This window comes from Cyanistes caeruleus, chromosome 6 (assembly GCF_971803275.1).
Source record: "Cyanistes caeruleus chromosome 6, bCyaCae1.hap1.1, whole genome shotgun sequence".
Taxonomy (NCBI): domain Eukaryota; kingdom Metazoa; phylum Chordata; class Aves; order Passeriformes; family Paridae; genus Cyanistes; species Cyanistes caeruleus.
In genome coordinates this window covers 9,011,436-9,028,926 of record NC_141706.1, presented here as the reverse complement: position 1 = coordinate 9,028,926, position 17,491 = coordinate 9,011,436, and the positions used below count along the sequence as shown (strand labels likewise).

Genomic DNA, 17,491 nt, shown 5'->3' with positions numbered 1-17,491 from the left:
CCATTCCAACCCACTGCAATGGGCAGGGACACATTCCACTGGATCAGGTTGTTCCAAACCCCTTGTGTTGAAATCTCAGCTCCCAAAAAGATGGAAATTTTATTTATCAAAATTGGAGCAATTATTTCAAATCAGTTCACTGTTGATGCCCCCAGTTTATACCTGGTATATAAATTGACACCAGCAAAATAACTAGACCACAGCTCTCCAATTTGTCTTGCATTGATTTATGAATAAAATATTTATAAAAACTTTATTAGAATGTTTAAATAAATTACCACAGTGACACATTTTTTCTCAATTGCATTTTACCCCAACTGACCTAAAGAACAGGTTAATTTTTCAACATTTTTCTCTAATACTAAAAAAAAAATGCACCCTTTCCAGCCCAAGCCATGCTATGATGATGCTGAGTAGAAAATCACTATTAAAAAGAAATCTCATTTGCACAAGGACAGGAGATGTTTAGAAATATCTCTTAACCAGGAGGATCGATGACTCACTGATGCTTCTGATCCTCCTCTTCCTACAGGTGTGGGAGTGAAGGCTAATTTAAGACAGTATGTAGAGACATGTGAAGTGGAAATTCACTTCCTGTGCAGCAATAATGCCTTTATGGGAAGGGTTTTCCTGCCCTGGAACAGGCTGCCCAGGGAAGTGGTAGAGTCACTAGCCCTGAGGGCATTTAAAAGCTGTGTGGATGTGGCACTTGGGGACATGGGTTAGTGGTGGCCTTAGCAGCCCTGGGGAATGGTTGGACTTGGTGATCTTAGAGGGCTTTTCTAACCTCAGCGTTTCCATGATTTTATTTAGGTAGAATGAATCCAATGCTAAATCATTCTAGCACAAAGAAACTGATGGTGTTCCCCTCATGGCAATCACTGAGTTTCTATCCCTGATTTGGTGATTTGACTGCTGCCCTCATAGACACAGTTTGGGTTGGAAAGGACCTTTCAGACAATCCCATTCCAAATGCCCTGACATGGGCAGGGACACCTTCCACTATCCCCAATATCCCAAATTTCTCCAAGCTCCATCCAAGAACACTTCCAGGGGCAGGGCAGCCATAGATTCTCTGGGAAAGCCATGCCACCACAGGGAAGAATTTAATTCCAATATCCCATCCAAACCCACCCGGTGTCAGTGTGAAGCCATTCTTGTCCTGCCTCCATGCCTCCCAAGTCTGTCTCCACTCCTTCTCCTTCCTCTGTATAATGTGCCTTGTATGATTTTAATAATCCACTTCTGTGAGAGAATTGTGACTAAAAATAGTCTTACATGTCTAAAGAAAACCCTACCAGCAGAATCTGTGCTGTCTTTATCTTCCAGGGTTGGTGGGTGAATTTGGGGACATCTAGTGCATGTACCTCTGCTGTCTGCTGTCACAGCACAGGAAAAACATGTCAGAGAGGGAGACAAGCCTCACCCTGGACTCATTTATATATTTATTTGAAAGCTATGATCCCACACAAGTGAAAGTGTTTCAGAAGTTTGGGGTTTTCAGCATGGATTTTTAATATTAATAGTTATATCGGTATATAAATGTATTTGTACATAATTTGAAGTCTGCAGGCTTTAGCCACTAAGTCATTATTGTGTAGGAGTTGAGTAGGAATGTGACTCCAGGTGTTAACTCTGGGTGTAACTCCAGGGTTCTGCCAACTGAGCTTGTCTCAGGAGGCTCTGCAGCGCTTCCACAGTCTCCACATGGATTCCTTCACCTCACTGCTCCTCAGGGTGTAGATGAGGGGGTTCATCATGGGTGAGAAGGTTGTGTAGATGACACAGATGTACTTGTTGGTGGGCAAGGTCCCAGCGGGCCGCAGGTAGGTGAAGATGCAGGGCATGAAGAGCAGGGTGACGACCATGACGTGTGAGGCACAGGTGGACAGGGCCTTCCAGTGCCCCTGGGAGAGGCAGGCCCGAACCTTGGCCAGGATGAGCACGTAGGAGGCCACCAGCACCAGGAAGCAGCCCAGGGATATGAGGCCGCTGTTGGAGGCCATGAGCCACTCGGTGAGGGTGGTGTCAGTGCAGGCCAGGCGGACGACGGGTAGCACGTCACAGAAATAGCTGTGGATCGTGTTGGGGCCACAGAAGGGCAGCTGGAGTGTGAGCACGGTCTGGACAATGGAATGGATAAAGCCCCCAACCCAGCAGGCAGCAACCAGGGCCCAGCAGGCCCTGCGGGCCATGATGGCCGTGTAGTGCAGGGGCCTGCAGATGGCCGTGTAGCGGTCAAACGCCATCACCGTCAGGAGGAACATCTCCGAGGAACCCACAAAGTGCAGGAAAAACAGCTGGGCTATGCAGCCCTCAAAGGCAATGGCTTTGTGTCCTGAGAGCAGGGCCACCAGCACCCTGGGAGCAGTGACAGAGGTGTAGCAGATATCAATGAAGGACAGATTGCAGAGGAGGAAGTACATGGGCGAGGAGAGCTTGGGGTCAGCCCTGACTGTCACGATGATGAGGAGATTGCCCAGCAGGACCATGGCGTAGGCTAGGAGGAAGAGGGTGAAGAAGAGGAATTGCAGCTCCTGCGTGTCAGAGAGCCCCAGGAGGATGAATTCAGTCACCTGGGAGAAGTTGTCCTGTGTCATTGCTGCAGCTCAGACTCCCATGGCACAGGTCAGGAAGGGGAGGGAATGTGCTGTAGCTCCAAGGCTCATCGATGATGTGAGCAGGATGCATTTACTGCTGCAGAAAGCAAAATGTCATGTCATAAATGACAGAAAGCAGAGTTTGCAGTCACCCCCCCTTCTGTCCCTATTCAGGTCTCTGGTCCCTCCACACTGACCTTCTGCCCTGAGCTCACTCTGACCACAATTTTCCTGCATTGTAGTTGGTGTGCTTCTATTCTGTCAGGGAGAAATCACAGGATCATGGAATTGTTAGTTGGAAAAGCCCTGTAAAACCATTGCATCCAATCATCCCCCCAGCAAGTGCTATATCCATACTGCTTTTAAATCGCTTCAGGAATGGTGATTCCAGCACATCCTGCTGGATAACAAGATACATGAATGTATTCAGATAACAAGAACCATGAATGCTGGAAAAATGCTGTGCTGTCCTTTTTCCTGCTGGAAATTTGAAGTGCCATGACTGAAGCAAATGCTGTCATTCTTAAGCATGAGCTGTTCCATGTTCTGATCCTAATGACACTCTAAACTGAGGAAAGGGCTCTCCAGTTATCCATTCTGAAGATGGAAATACATGTGCAGAAACCAGGTCTGGGAGGTTCCTCACTGGAGCAATTGGGGTTTCTAACACAGCAAAAGCTACAAAACCCCACACGGTTTCTCCGCCTCTCTATTTTTCAAAGGAATATTTAAAGTTTTTCAGTAGACAAATACACTCACTGTCCTGTGGAAGTTAAAGTGGGACCAGCAGAGGAATGCACTTGTCCATTTAAAATCCCTCCAGGAAATTCCTTCACTTCTGCCAAGGAGTTTATAACTCAGCAAGCAGGAGGTTACAAGAAAGAAACCAGATGTCTATGATGCTAACAGCATTAAATAAAGCTGCATTAAAAGATCTAAAAGTCCAGATCATTAGACACGGGACATTAACAGGATGCACACATGGTCCTCTGGTATGTTGAATATCTACTGTATTTCTTCTGCTGCCTTTTTGGGACAATTTCAGTTTAAAGCCAATGCTTCCCTAAAGGAGTAACAGTGAAATCCAAGCCAGAGTATTTCACTGACATGCGTAATAACAAGCTCTGATTATTTAGCTGAGATGGTGGTAGGAATAATACCCAGGTCCTGGTTGTGGTGTGGAACACCCCCTAAATACACCTGTAGTGACACTGGGGTAGTGAATGAGATGTTGATGACCCTCCTTACTGACAAACACCTACAAATCCACCCTTACAGCATTCTCATGCAGAACACAAAGATCACTAGTGTGTGATATTCCTGAAAGTGCTCAAGACTAAGCTGGACAGGGCTTGGAGCGACCTGGTCAATGGCCCTGCCCATGGCAGGGGGTCAGAAAAAGATGAGCTTTAAGGTGCCTTCCAACCCAAACCATTCTGGGATTCTAAATCTGTAACTGATTTTTATTTTTTTTTCCCCCTAAATCATAAAATAGACCTCACAAAAGTCACTCACCAGCAATGTTGCTTTGCAAAGGCAGGATTTCAGTGGGGCCTGAGCAAAACAAAGGAACAATCCCAGAACACTTCCAGAGAGCTCACTTGCTGTCGCTCCTCTGACGACCTCCCCAAACCACTTCAGGGGGTTCCATCAGAACCTCTCAGTTCCATCAGAAACTCTCTGCAAGGTACTGCTCAGAAGTTATAAGCATCTCTGTATCTCTGCCAACTCTGAGCTCTGAAAAGAACAGCCCAACCTTCTGTATGTATTTCCTTTCTGCAAAAAAAAACCAAACCAAAACAAAACAAAAAACCTTCAGGAGCATCTACAAGTACAATTATTTCTGTAGCAGAAATAGTTCAAGTAAATCACACAACAGAAGCACAAGACTATCAGGGGTAATGAGATCCCAGAGGCAAAAGGAGTTTTGTCAGAAATCATCAGTGGGCAAAGAGCTAAAATTGTTCTTTGGGTAGTTATTAGTGTAGACCCTGGAGACAGACGTCAGAGTAAAGATGTCTCTTACATAGAACATTTATATAAATTCATATAAATGGATACAAATTTTGCTTTCTGTCCTAATCCAGGATTTCTCATCTACAATCTTATTTCCTACTAACTTACATGTTGACAGCACAAAGCAAAAATATCACTGATGTTATCCCTTAGACACCTAACTTACAACTTTAAAACAAGAAGTAATTCAGGAAATCACTTCAAAAAATGCACAAAGGTTTCTGGTGAGTTTTCCTTGCTCACCAGGTATTTTTACTGACACAGTAAAGCACAGAAGCAACTTTTGAGCTTAAGTATGAAATTCTTGTAAGAATTCTTGGCAAAGTGTAGAAGAGCTTGACACTGTTTCCAGTGCCACCTTCCATATGCTATGGGTGAATATTTGCTCAGCAGCACCCAGAAGTGAGACCTCTAAAAAAACCCCACTGGTGTTCACCTCTAAAGCATTTAAAAATACATTCATTTTATTTAGTGCTGTCTTGGCTAGAGATAGGTGAAGTAGATAGAATTATAGGATAATTATGGAATTGCAGAATAGCTGTTTGGGTTGGAAGGTACCTTAAAGACCATCTCATTCCAACCCCCTGCCATGGGCAGGGACACCTTTCCCTAGACCAGGTTGATCCCAGCCCTGGAATAGGGCAGAAAGGATTTGTTGAAGTGGGAGAGGAAGGGGAGAAATTTCCCCTCCTGTTCCTTCATCAGCAAACCACCCAACTAGCTCTTAATATCAGGGGTTTTTTGGTTTGGTTTTTTTTTTTTTTTTATGGGATGTTCTACCTGGATAACATTTTCAGTATTTTTAACAGTATTTAAGCACTGATGTTGCAGTTGCTCAGGAGGCTGTGGTCTGGGCCTGTGTTCATTGACAAGCAATAGGAAGGGAATGACAGAGTTCCCAATATTTTTCTCATCATAAAAACAACTTTTAGTGCCTTCCTAATGACAGCAGGAGACAACAGCCAGCTATTCTTTGAAAGGCATGTTTTAAGGCATTCTCACAGAAGAAATTATAGCAAACAAAACATGCTTGATTTTCTCTGATCCTTTAGGAACTTGACCACAGCCCTACCCCTTCCCATTTTTGCTTCCCACTCTCCTCCTGCACAGTTTCCTCATGGCTCCCTTCACCTCCCTATTCCGGAGGGTGTAGATGAGGGGATTGAGCATGGGTGGGATGAGCGTGTAGAACAAGGCCACACTCCTGTCCTCGGACAGGTCACCGGACGGGCGGATGTAAACAAAAGTGCTGGGCCCAAGGAACAGGATCACCACAGTGATGTGGGACCCACACGTGGACAGGACCTTGTGCCACCCCACCAGTGTTTGGCCCCTCAGGGAAACCAGGATGACCACATAGGACGTGACCAGGATGAGGAAGCAGCTCAGGGATATGACTCCGCTGTTGGCCACCGCGGCCAGGCCCTCGGCACGCGTGTCGGCACAGGCCAGGCAGAGCAGGGGACGGACATCACAGAAGTAGTGGGGGACTTTGTTTGGACCACAGAAAGGGAGAAATGCTGTGGGCAGGGTCTGGAGAGTGGAATGCAGGAAGCCCCCTGCCCAGGAGACCCCCACCATACGGCCGCACAGGCGGTGGGACATGAGCATGGGGTAGTGCAGGGGCCGGCAGATGGCCACGTAGCGGTCGTAGGCCATGGCTGTCAGGATGAAAGTCTCTGTGCAGCCAAAAAAATGAAGCCCAAAGAGCTGCCCTATGCAGCCTGCAAAGGAAATGGTGTTATTTTCCACCATGAAGCCAGAAATCATTTGGGGAGCTGTGACAGAGGAGTAACAAACATCTACAAAGGACAGGTGGCAGAGAAAGAAGTACATGGGGCAGTTCAGGTGCTGGCTGCTCTTCACAGTGAGAACTATGAGGAGATTTCCTGACACTGTGAGAATGTAGAAAATCAGGAACACCACAAAATATATTTTCTGCACTCCTTGGTTCTCTGAGAGGCCCAGGAGGATGAATTCCTTCATGCTGGAGTTTTCTTTACCAATCTACTGAGCAATGTGCAGTGCAGAGCCTGGAAATGTAGAAAGATAAAGACAAAATGATCCATCAGTTTTTTCTTTCTTAAAAAAAAATTCTTTATCAGAAGTGCATTCTCTCTAAGAAATACATAGTATTAGCATTAAGTCTATCAAGTGCTTTTTAAATTTGTTTTTGTTTTTTTGTTGTTCTTCCTCCTCTACGTATTTAATTTGCCTTCTATGAGGCACAGCCATAGAATCATAGACTCCTGGAATGGTTTGGGTTGGAAGGGACCAAACCTAGAGACCACCTAGTTCTAACCTCACTTCCATGGGCAGGGATGCCACCCACTGGATCCCTTTGGGATTGGATCCATCTGATCCAGGCTCCTATTTTCTGATTTTAAAATAGAGCGAAATCAGAAAGTCCTGTAGAGCAAAAAGCTGATCAAGCACACACAGGAAGTGCTGAAATGTAGAAGAAACAAAATTGCTCTCAAACTCAAAAAAGTGAAGCCTAACGAGGAAGTTGGGAAAGTCTGGGACTTTTCCTGTGCTTGCAGTTTTACTGACAGGAGGTAAAACATACTCAAGAAAGGCGATAAAATGGGGGTCTTATTTTTCTTACTGAAAAATATTTTTTTCAGTCACTGACTTGAGATACATGATATAGTGCAATCAATTGCTCTATATGAATAAATAAATACAATGTGGACTGTTATAATTAAAAAAAAAAAAAAAGGATAAGGAATTGCACCTTCCCCTTATTGCACGGGTTTTCCCCTAAAATCTTAGGTGGTTAATTGGAAAAGAATTCAATGACCTGATTTGGGACTGCAAAACCAGTTGTGCACATGATTACAGCCAAAGAGAGCCAGGGATGGTTGACAGCTTCAGGGGAAATTTCTTTTTGTATTTTCACATTTGTCAAGAAGGGCAGGAAAAAAAAAAAAAAGAGGAAAGAAAATTAGGAGAAGGAAAGAAAAGAGGAAAGGGAAAAGATCCTGGAAAACTTACCTCCTCTGTGTTTGGAGATCTAATGTTGTGTAAGAACTGTAAGATTTTATGTCCCCAACACCTCCTTTTCCTGGTAGAGGCTTTAAAGAACATAGAACAGCTTCTGAAAAGCTTCCAACACTTCCTTAGGAGGTGCCTTTTTAAATCCCACCTAATTTAATTCCTTGCTTTCTTATATCACCAAGCATATCCTGGCTTTTCCTGCCTGTTTTAGAGCTGCTTGGAGGTAGTGTGAGCACTGAAGGGTGCACAGACAACCCAGCAAGCAGAGAGAAAAAATACTGTTTAAGTAACTTTCCTCAAACCTCTCCAAGGAAATCTTCCTCCTCCAGGGCTTAATTCCCTGTTTACGCAGACCTCCTCCACCGTCTCCAAGGAAATCTCCCAGCTCAAGGGCTCTTGGGGCTGGAGGAGGGAGGTGTGGATGCTCAGAAAATGCTCAGAGGAGAAATTAATCCCGTCCTGCCAGGTGAAGTTTAGAATGTATTTGAGGAAAAATTTCTTCACTCACAGGGTGGTCCAGCCCTGGCACATTTTACTGAAAGCAGTGCTGGAATCACCATGAATCTGGAGGGATTTAAAACATGTGGAAGTGGTACCTGGGGACATGTTAGTGGTGGTACTGCTGGGGAATGGTTGGACTCAGTGACCTTGGAGGGCTTCTCCAACCTTAACAACTCCATGATTCATGGAAATAACAGCCAATGGATTAGCTGAATATTAAATTGGGCAAGCATATGATGTGACCTGGTCGAGTTAGCATTCTCCAACTCTGCCATTAATCCATGTTGTGTGCATTTCCCAAGTGTAAAAGCCTCTTGGATCCACAGCTTGGGATTTATAGCACTGCGAGTAATAATAAAATTGTGAGGATTTTTAAATCATTGTGTATCCCAAAAAAAACTCCACAAGCCCTCATGAAAAAAAAAAAAAAAATAATCTGGGAGGATTCTAGTATTAAGTAGAAGAGAGACAGAAGGTGTCTTGGGTCACTTCTTGATGACCCTCCAAGTCCCTTTTTCTATAAAATTTCATCACTGGTAACCCAGGAATAAGGCCTTTTGCAAGAACTTGCATGTTTCAGCAAAGGTCAGTGAAGTTAAGAATAAGTAAAAAAAAATCCTTATTTTACAATCTGGGAAACTGAGGGAGGGGAGGAAGTCAGCTCTTGTACATCTGTGGAAGTCAGCTGAGTTCAGCCTTTGCCACTCCAGGCTTTCCTCCAGAAGGAAATTTATCTATTCACCTAATCAGTTAGGGGAAATGGTTTTAAATGACAGAAGGTGGGTTTAGATGGGTTATTAGTAATGAATTCTTTCCTCTGAGGGTGGTGATGCCCTGACACAGGTTGCTCAGAGGAGATGTGGCTGCCCCATCCCTGGAAGTGTTCCAGGACAGGTTGGAGCAACTTGGGATAGTGGAAGGTGTCCCTGCCCATGGCTGGGGGTGGAACTGGATGAGCTTTAAAGTCCCTTCCAACCCAAACCATTCCAGAGCTCAATGAATTTGTGTATTACTTCAACCCAAAACTGCTCTGAAGTGTACTATTTATTTTCAATTTGTGATTTAGGTGCATCAATAAATAGTTTCATCCACTGCCCATCTCTGTTTTCCTGACATTTACTGAAATTCAGGATGGCCCAATAACAACAAAGGCATTTTGAATGCCTCCCAACATGGAATGCCAGCAATCCATGCAGAGAAAATGGAAACCCTCAAATTAAAGAGGAGATTTAATAGTGCTCTGAAATAAAAAGAGTGTTTTATTTTAAATATAATTTTACCCAATATCCTGGAGTCCTGGCCAGGTTAATGAGGGTTGACAGTAACCACTATAGGAAGTAGCATTTGGTAAGAAAGTAAAATCAGTCTTACAGTCTTTGAGAAAGGAAGAGGAAGAACAGATGACAAAAGAAGCTGAAGATATACAAATGTGTTTCTGACCTGCTGAGCAAATTTGGACTTACCCCAAATCTGTCCATTCCTGTGCCCACTGACATACATGGCAGCGATTTGGGTGGTGTCACATTCCTGTCCCTTTACTTCCCTGGCCCAAGGGACTAAGAAGAGAGGCTGGTACTTCCCCAGAATAGTTTCCTGTAAGGATGTCAGGAAAGGAGAAAGGCATTTTCTCTGTTTCTGTGCCCTTTGGCAGGTGGATCTGGATGGCTCCTGGACATTGAGTGCATGGACAGAACTGGGATGTTGTGGGTAGGTGCTGGTGGGTTCTGTCTGTTCAGGAGACACAAGGTGAGGAAGAGCCTGAAGCTCTGTTCAGGGGGAAGTTGTGAAATTGGAAGTGAAAGGCATGGGGCTGGAGGGATTTTGTGAAATCGGAAGTGCCTGAAGTGTTGAAGGACTGTGCTGAAAGGCTGTGGCGTATGAAGGTGCCCTGACAGAGCTCCTGACCCCAGAGCTCCATGTTGAGGGCAGCACAAGCAGGGTTTGGGTATCTGAAATTGCTGAGGTGGGAAGTGTGGGTGCAAGGTTGCATGAAGCAGTAGTGAGTCCGTAAGTTGCTGAACTGTGCTGGGAGAGGCTGTGGGTCAAAAGAGGACCCACTGTGGTGAGAGATATGTGACAGCTCCAGCAAAGATATTGTGGGAGAGGACTTAAAATTTCTCTACCTGAGCAGCACTAAAACTTCATCTTCAGGGGCTGCGAAACCAGAGCATCTCAGGGCCTTGAATAGGACACAACACCAGTGCAACATTTGTATGGACAGCTCTTGCAAGAACAGCTGAGGAAGGGAGAAGTTGTAAAAAAATAATGTTTCCATGACACTGCAAAGAGGGGAGGGGGAAGTGGTTCAAGTCTGAGTGGTCATACCCACAGAGAGAAGGTATTTCCCCCATGAGTGATTGGCTGCCTGGAGGGTCACGCTGAAAACATCGTGGCTTTTTAAACAGTGGCTGCCCAGCCCAGCACTGCAGGATGACACAAGGACTTGAGCTGCACCCTATGTCACACAATCCAGAGGACAACATTGCTGGGCACAGGCACTGAAAGTCCAAAAAAAAGGTGAGAAATTCTGAGATGTGTCTTTGCCATTACACTCTGACAGTTTTTGTCAGTCTTTGGGGAAGGGAGGAGAAACAAAAACAGTGGAGGAAAAGAGATCAAATATTTACTTCCCTTGCTGGACAGAAATTTGCTGTAGGTCAGGAATTGATGATAATCATTTTCAATATGAAGAAAGCTTCATTCCAGGGATTCTTTTCACTGTACAAGTGCTCTTGAATTGCTCTAAATGCACCTCTGTAATATAAAAAGTCATTACTCAGAGACCTGGTATTACAACAGCATAACCTTCTGTCCATAGTCTGAGACATCTTTGTGGGGTCAGAGTTGTTCTGCCTCAGGAACTACAGGAAGGATTTGCAGGCAGACCACAGGGAGGATGTTTAATCTCAAGGGAGAAACAGACCACCTGGACTCAGGCTGATGCCATTTGAGGAAAGCTTTCACTTATTAGTTACATAAGGAAGTAGAATCATGTCTTGAATGTGTCTTGGAGACAGGAATTCAGTCTTTCCAAGGGAATATGAAAAATAAATGAGAATAATGGGTGACTTTTGCAGTGTTCTTCTCCATGATCTAAAGAAGTAAGAGAATGATTTTGCCACTCCTATTACAGCAGAAGGCAAAACTATTGATGTTTTGTCATTTACCTGTTGCAGCCGTTTCTGTTCCTGGCAGTCTTTATGCACCTACAGCAACTTCCGGTGTGTAAAGGTGCTCCAAGGCAGCTTGAGAGGGACTTTGGAGAAGGGCCTGGAGTGACAGGACAAGGGGAAATTGTTTTAAACTAGAAGATGGTGGATTTGAATTAGATCTTGGGAGGAAGTTCTTCCCTGTGAAGGTGGTGAGGCACAGGTTGCTCAGAGGAGCTGTGGCTGCCTTATCCATGCAAGTGTCCAAAGCCAGGTTGGCAGGGATTTGGAGCAACCTGTAGAAGGTTGGTCTGTAGAAGGTGTCCCTGGCTGTGGCAGGAGGTTGGAACAAGATGAGCTTTAAGATCCCTCCCAGCCCAAACCATTCCATGATTCTATGACATGATCAATGGCAAAAAGCCATTTAACATTGGAAAATAATTACCTGTCATTCCCTGAATCCCCAGTGGAGAGAGATGCACTTGTGCAGGCTGCAGTGGGCTAAGACAGAGCTTAGGTGACACTCAGATGTTCACACCTCTTCAGATCGAGTACAAATTTGGTTGCACAGAAGCCAGGAAACCACTTAACCACCGAGCCTTCCTCTGTTCTCTCAGCAGAAAAGCTGCACAGAACTTGAGGCTGTTTCTGATAATTTCTGAAAAAATGTGATCATTTGTGGCCTCCCCTGGAGCAAATTGTGAGGGAGGAACAGCCACAGGGCCGCTCTCCAGTCTTCATATTAGAAGTGCTTCTGGTGCTGTAAGAGCTGAGGATGGGATCATCCAGCTCTGCAGTGCCAGAAATTCCCTGGTTTCAATCAACCCTACAGAAAATCATAGAATCCTCAAATAATTTGGGTTAAAAGGACCTTAAAGCCCCTTCAGTCTCACCCCCTGCTATGGGCAGGGACATCTTCCACTAGCCCAAGTTGCTCCAAGCCCCATCCAACCTGGCCTTGAAATTCCCTGCACCACACTTATTTTCCATGGGGTCAGTGTGCCTGGGGTGCTGGGATGGAACAGCAGTGATTCAGTCTGTCATGTTCTGGGTGCTTTTAGAAGTCTGTCTCCATGTGTGCTGCTGCACCAGCAAGAGAGAACAGAGGATTCATGCTGTCTACATGGTTCAGTGATTCACATCTTCCCAGAAAACCCCATTTTTTTTGTTCCTCTCCTCTTTTTAACTTCTCTTCCTTCCATGTCCAAATTAATAGCTGTTTGGGAGACGGCAGAAGAACCACTGTATTTGTTCTTGTCAGACCAAAACAAAGGCGTTAAATATTTTTTTTCCCCCCCAAGATTCTCAGTCAGATCTCAGTACCACAGAGAAGGAAACAGTGACCTAACTCATGGAATGGTGTTGAAAAATTATCAGGCCACAACTCCCATGTCTTGTGAGGACGAGATAATCCGTGGTTTCTTACATGTGGTTCTTGTAGTTTCTGGGGGAGAAGCTGAGGGCTCTGCCAGACCAAAATGTTTATTTGTTACTGTTACTGAGACCCAGGAAAACCACATCAAATGACACTTTATTAAAACACAAATCACTCATCAATATAAAAAACTGTCTGTTGTTCTCATGGAATCACAGAATTCCAGAGTGGTTCGGGCTGGAAGGGACCTTAAAGATCATCCAGTTCCAAACCCCTGCAATGGGCAGGGACACTTTCCACTATCCCAGTTTGCTCTAGCCTGGCTTTGGACACCTCCAGGAATGGAGCAGCCACAGTTTCTCTGGGCAAGCCATGCCAGAACCTCACCACCCTCCCAGGGAAGAATTTATTCCCAATATCACATCTAAACCCAAACTCTGTCAGTGTGAAGCCTTTACCCTTTGTCCTGTTACTCTAGGCTCCTGGTCCTTTCCAAAACAAATCATTTTGAGATTCCATGAAATTAAGTTCTAGCTACAAAGCCTTGGCACAAACCAAGCAATCCTCTAGAAAAGTCACCCGGAGTTACCACCTCTCCCCTCTCTGCTCCCAGGACTGAATCACCCATTATGGGACCCTCAACCACACCAATCCTCCTTCCAACCACAGCCATCCAGGCTCCCAGGACCAACCAGAGTGGGGCTGTGGGACAACCAGAGGCATCCTACACTGTCCTCAAGTTCATGGAGAGCTTCTGCCTGCTGAGTGCTGCCTGTGGGATGGTGGGGAATGGCCTGGTGCTGTGGTACCTGGGCTTCCGCATTCGCAGGAACCACTTCACTGTCTACATCCTGAACCTGGCGGCCGCCGACTTTGGGTACCTGCTGTGCATCGCTGTGGAGACCGTGCAGTACCTGATGCAGTTCAACGTGGGGGTGCAGTTCGGGATATTCCTCTTCCTGGATCTCTTCATGTACGGCACAGGCCTGTACCTGCTGACTGCCATCAGTATTGAGCGCTGCCTGTCCGTGCTGTCCCCCATCTGGTGCCGGATGCACCGCCCGAAGCACCTGTCTGCCGTGGTGTCCGGCCTGCTCTGGGCCCTGTCCCTGCTCCTGAACACTCTGGGATATGTTTTGTGCACTGTTCGCCCCTCTCCCAGGGTTTGCCAGCGCCTGCTCATCGCCATCGGAGCCTTGGATTTCCTCGTCTGCACGCCCCTCATGCTGCTCTTCAGCCTCACCCTCTTCCTGCATGTCAAGTGCAGCTCCCAGCCCTTCCAAACAGGCCGGCTCTTCACTGTCATCATGCTCACCATCCTCCTCTTTGTCATTTTCGCCGTGCCCCTCAGTGTCCTCATCCTGCTGGACTTCCTGGGACACAAGTTCCTGTATTCCCCGGAGATTGGCTTTGTGCTGTCCTGCGTCAACAGCACCCTCAACCCCGTCATTTACTTCCTGGTGGGAAGCTACAGGGATCGGAAATTCAGGCTCACCCTCAGACTGGCATTCCAGAGGGCCTTCCAAGACTCAGCAGATGACAGAGATGAGAGGGAAACTCGGGACACAATAACCATGTCCTCCTAAAATCCTGCCTGGAATGTCTTAGCAGAACTGAAGAACTCTGAGTTACTGGGGAAGGTTCATGTCACTTGACCCTCAGCACTCTCTTTGTAGATATTTTAGGTCATTATTTTAAGTCCCCATCTGTGGCACATAAGCACCTGGACCACAGAACTTACCTGACCTGCATTTAGGATGCATTAAAAGTTCCTGTTTCTTTCCAGTGACTATTAAATAATATTAACTTGATAAGGTTGAAATGTCTTGGTGTCTGAATTTCAGCAATGAATTCCTTCTCAGGATAAATCCTTGTCATTCATAAACTCATAAATTCTCAGTGTTGCTTTTCACTCAGATCTCAGAAAATGAGATCAGTACCAACAATCCTTCTGTTGGAAGCAGACATAAAGTTCCTGGAAAAAGAATCCATCTATCCTTAGTTTAGAATTCCCACGTCTGAGCACGCACACAGCCTTTTGTGGCTCACAGAGGGCTTCCTAATGTGAGCATTTGAAGGACTGAAAAGATTCACATCCACCAAGTCCATTTCTTCTCTGAACCAGGGATGTTTCCACACCACAGAGAAGAAAAGGGCTCCAACTCCTTCCAATTTGCTTAAAAAATTTAGTCACTGAGTTTCATCCTCCATTGTCTTGTATTTCAAAGAAATACATGACTGGAGATTATTATTTTATATTATATTATTGCATGTTATTTTAATTTCTTCCAGCCCTTGGCAGAGTCTCTGCATTTATCTACATCATGTACTGGATGGTTATTTCTTCCTTTAAAAGAACAGATCAGAATCCATGGTTTAAAATCTTCTTTACCAATAAATAAAAATCAAAAGCTAGTGGGAAAAAATACAGGAAACAGAACAAGGTAAATAAATACCATGATTTGCAACAAATTATTCTCTAAAGCAAATCCTTTGAGGGAAAAAATGGGATTATTTGTGCTCTCAGACTGCCTAACATTTATTCTTTTAATCAAAATCATTAGAAGAAGTCAAAGTGGGTACTTTTCTTTGAAAAACCTCACAAATTCATGTTCAAAATGTTATCTTTTTGATAACCCAAATGATTTTTTCATTAGGACAAAAAAAAAAAAAAAAAGTATTGTTAAAAAGACCAGAAGTTTCTTTTTTGTTTTTTTGTTGTTTTGTTTGGGTTTTTTCCCCCAATGGAATAAAAATTGTATTTAAAGTTGCTGTTGTTATCTGATTTATCAGCTGATAAAAACACACAGACTATAAACTCAGATAAGTAATTTTTTTTTTTACTTTAAAAAAAAGGCCCAGGACGAACTTCCCAGTCAGTGTCTACTGAAAAAGGACAGAAAAGCCAAGTTTATTTTATAAATAAGGTGTTTTTTGGTATAACACTGCTGTGCTTAGGTGAATAACATTTCCTCCAAGGATTCCAGGGGGAGCAGGACCAGCCCCTGTGTGACTGACCCAACTATTTTGGGGATTTAGCACACTAGGCATATCCTTCTTCATCTCTCTTATCCAAACAAATCCCTTGTCATTCTCTATTTTTTACTTTCTCCTTATTTCCTTGTTTTCTTTCATTCTTTCTTTCTTTCTCTGTTTCTCTTCCATTCATTCACTTGTTTAGAGTTCTTTTTTCTTTCTTGTATTTTTCTTTATTTTTTCTTCCTTTACTTTTTCTTTCTTATTTTTTTTTCTCTCTCCCCCCCCCTTTCTCCTTTTCTCCCTTTCCCTCTTTCTTTGTCTCTCACTTTCACTCTCTTTTTTTCCACTCTCTTTTCCCCAAATTGTAATTTTCACCCATCTCTTACCCGCCCCACACCAAATCCCACCATCACCAACCCAGCACCCCTTGCTCTGTCCATTTTTGCAATCTTTGCTTCATCAACAGAGTTTATTCCCTATGGATGGGACAATGAGGGTTGTTCCATGGGGAGTACAGGAACAGGACGGGGCTCAGAGCCATGTGCTCCCGTACTTCTGGCTGTCTCTGAGGTGCCACATCTCCGGGTGCCACATGTCCAGAAGTGCCTCACAGAGCTGTCACCTCCACCACAGTGTCCCCAGGGCCGTGGCTCCCCTCGTCACTCCTGCCTTTCTCCTCAAACACCCTCCGCAGAGCGACTCTGACGGAGCGCTGGAAGCGGCGCCGCTGGCAGCTCCCCACCAGCACATAAATCACTGGGTTGAGAGTGCAGTTCAGCAATGCCAGCAGCAAGGAAGTGTTTTCTGGGAATAAATCACCAGAATCAGGGAGATTGAGGAAAACCTCCACGCAGAAAGGGATGCCAAAGGTGAAGAACAACACGATGTTGAGCAGGATGGCCACAAAGAGCTTCCCTGGCTGCCGCCTCCGGGAGCCACAGCGCAGCTTGAGAAACAGGAACAGGTTGGAAACCAACATCATGAGAGAAAAAACTGTGGAAATGGCCAGGGCTACACCTGCAAGGACGGTCTCAGAGTCTTCAGTATAGGTGTAGGTGACGTAGAGGGAGGAAACAAAAAGCCCTGCGAGGGTCCAGAGGGCTCCGCTGACGACGCCCGAGAGGTGCCGGGGACGGTGGCAGCGGTACCAGATGGGGCAGAGGACGGAGATGCAGCGCTCCACGCTGAGGGCTGCCAGCAGCCCCAGGCTGCTCAGGTCAAACAGGTGGCACGGGAACCCAAGGACAAACACAAGATGCCTATAGTGATGAATAAAAGGAAACAAAGACGTGCAAAATGCTGCTAAGGCCAGAAAAGCCAAAATCAGCAGGAGAAACAGGAGGAGCAGGGAGAAGTCAGCAACAGCCAGATTTAGGATGTAGACAGTGAAAGGGCTCTGCTTTATGTGGAAACCCACGAACCACAAGACCACTCCATTCCCCGCCAGCCCACAGAGGGAAATCCCCAAGCAAACCCCTGCAAAGGCAATCAGGCCGTAGGGAATGCTCGAGCATTCAGATGTGACAAATTCCTCCCAGTCCAGAGATCCATTAAGTGTATTGTTCATGGTGAGGTTTGTTGTGCTGTTCTCTTCCATGGTGAATGATCCTGCTCCCGGTGGCTGCCTTCCCCCTTTCCCACCACCTCCTAGGGAGAGATGGGGAACCAGAGGGAAATAAGGGACATCAGCATTCCCAGCACTTCCCATCTGGCCACACAGCCCCACACCAGCCCCAGGGAGAACCTGTACCCCTGCAGTGCCCAGGACAGGCTCCCACCTCTCCAGCCCTGACCCTGGACAGGAGGCATCTCCCACAAGTCCATCCTTGGACTCCTACCTCCAGCAGGAGCAGTGCTGCCACAGCAGCACC

The 17,491-nt window shown here is 45.5% G+C and overlaps 4 protein-coding genes across 5 annotated transcripts; 1 reads left to right on the top strand and 3 right to left on the bottom strand.

Annotated features, from left to right (window-relative positions):
- Positions 1 to 1,431: 1,431 nt before the first annotated feature.
- LOC111930627 (olfactory receptor 4D5-like) lies at positions 1,432 to 2,600 on the bottom strand. Its single transcript, XM_023928729.2, has one exon. It carries the CDS (start codon positions 2,598 to 2,600, stop codon positions 1,674 to 1,676), a length of 927 nt encoding a protein of 308 aa, XP_023784497.1. The 3' UTR covers positions 1,432 to 1,673.
- LOC111930629 (olfactory receptor 4S2-like) lies at positions 1,432 to 7,853 on the bottom strand. The gene is made up of 3 exons (XM_023928730.2): positions 7,614 to 7,853; positions 4,116 to 6,649; positions 1,432 to 2,694 (listed from the first exon to the last, which is right to left on the bottom strand). The coding sequence occupies exon 2, from the start codon at positions 6,600 to 6,602 to the stop codon at positions 5,685 to 5,687; it is 918 nt and encodes a 305-aa protein (XP_023784498.2). The 5' UTR covers positions 6,603 to 6,649; positions 7,614 to 7,853; the 3' UTR covers positions 1,432 to 2,694; positions 4,116 to 5,684.
- LOC111930626 (proto-oncogene Mas-like) lies at positions 1,932 to 15,411 on the top strand. Of its 2 annotated transcripts, none has more exons than XM_023928727.2 (3): positions 1,932 to 3,592; positions 9,769 to 10,634; positions 13,255 to 15,411. In XM_023928727.2, the coding sequence occupies exon 3, from the start codon at positions 13,271 to 13,273 to the stop codon at positions 14,225 to 14,227; it is 957 nt and encodes a 318-aa protein (XP_023784495.1). In that variant the 5' UTR covers positions 1,932 to 3,592; positions 9,769 to 10,634; positions 13,255 to 13,270; the 3' UTR covers positions 14,228 to 15,411. The 2 variants fall into 2 exon arrangements, with proteins under 2 accessions (XP_023784495.1, XP_086748601.1); XM_086892475.1 differs by lacking the exon at positions 1,932 to 3,592 and having other exon boundaries at positions 9,612 to 9,824; positions 10,523 to 10,634.
- An 816-nt stretch (positions 15,412 to 16,227) lies between these two features.
- On the bottom strand, positions 16,228 to 17,232 carry LOC111930409 (mas-related G protein-coupled receptor member H-like). Its single transcript, XM_023928434.2, has one exon. The coding sequence runs from the start codon at positions 17,215 to 17,217 to the stop codon at positions 16,228 to 16,230; it is 990 nt and encodes a 329-aa protein (XP_023784202.2). The 5' UTR covers positions 17,218 to 17,232.
- Between the last annotated feature and the right edge of the window lie 259 nt (positions 17,233 to 17,491).

What these genes read in the sequence shown, in the direction of transcription:
- LOC111930627 (XM_023928729.2), bottom strand. Translation starts at nt 2,600, where the DNA reads ATGACACAGGACAACTTCTCCCAGGTGACTGAATTCATCCTCCTGGGG.
- LOC111930629 (XM_023928730.2), bottom strand. Translation starts at nt 6,602, where the DNA reads ATGAAGGAATTCATCCTCCTGGGCCTCTCAGAGAACCAAGGAGTGCAG.
- LOC111930626 (XM_023928727.2), top strand. Translation starts at nt 13,271, where the DNA reads ATGGGACCCTCAACCACACCAATCCTCCTTCCAACCACAGCCATCCAG.
- LOC111930409 (XM_023928434.2), bottom strand. Translation starts at nt 17,217, where the DNA reads ATGGAAGAGAACAGCACAACAAACCTCACCATGAACAATACACTTAAT.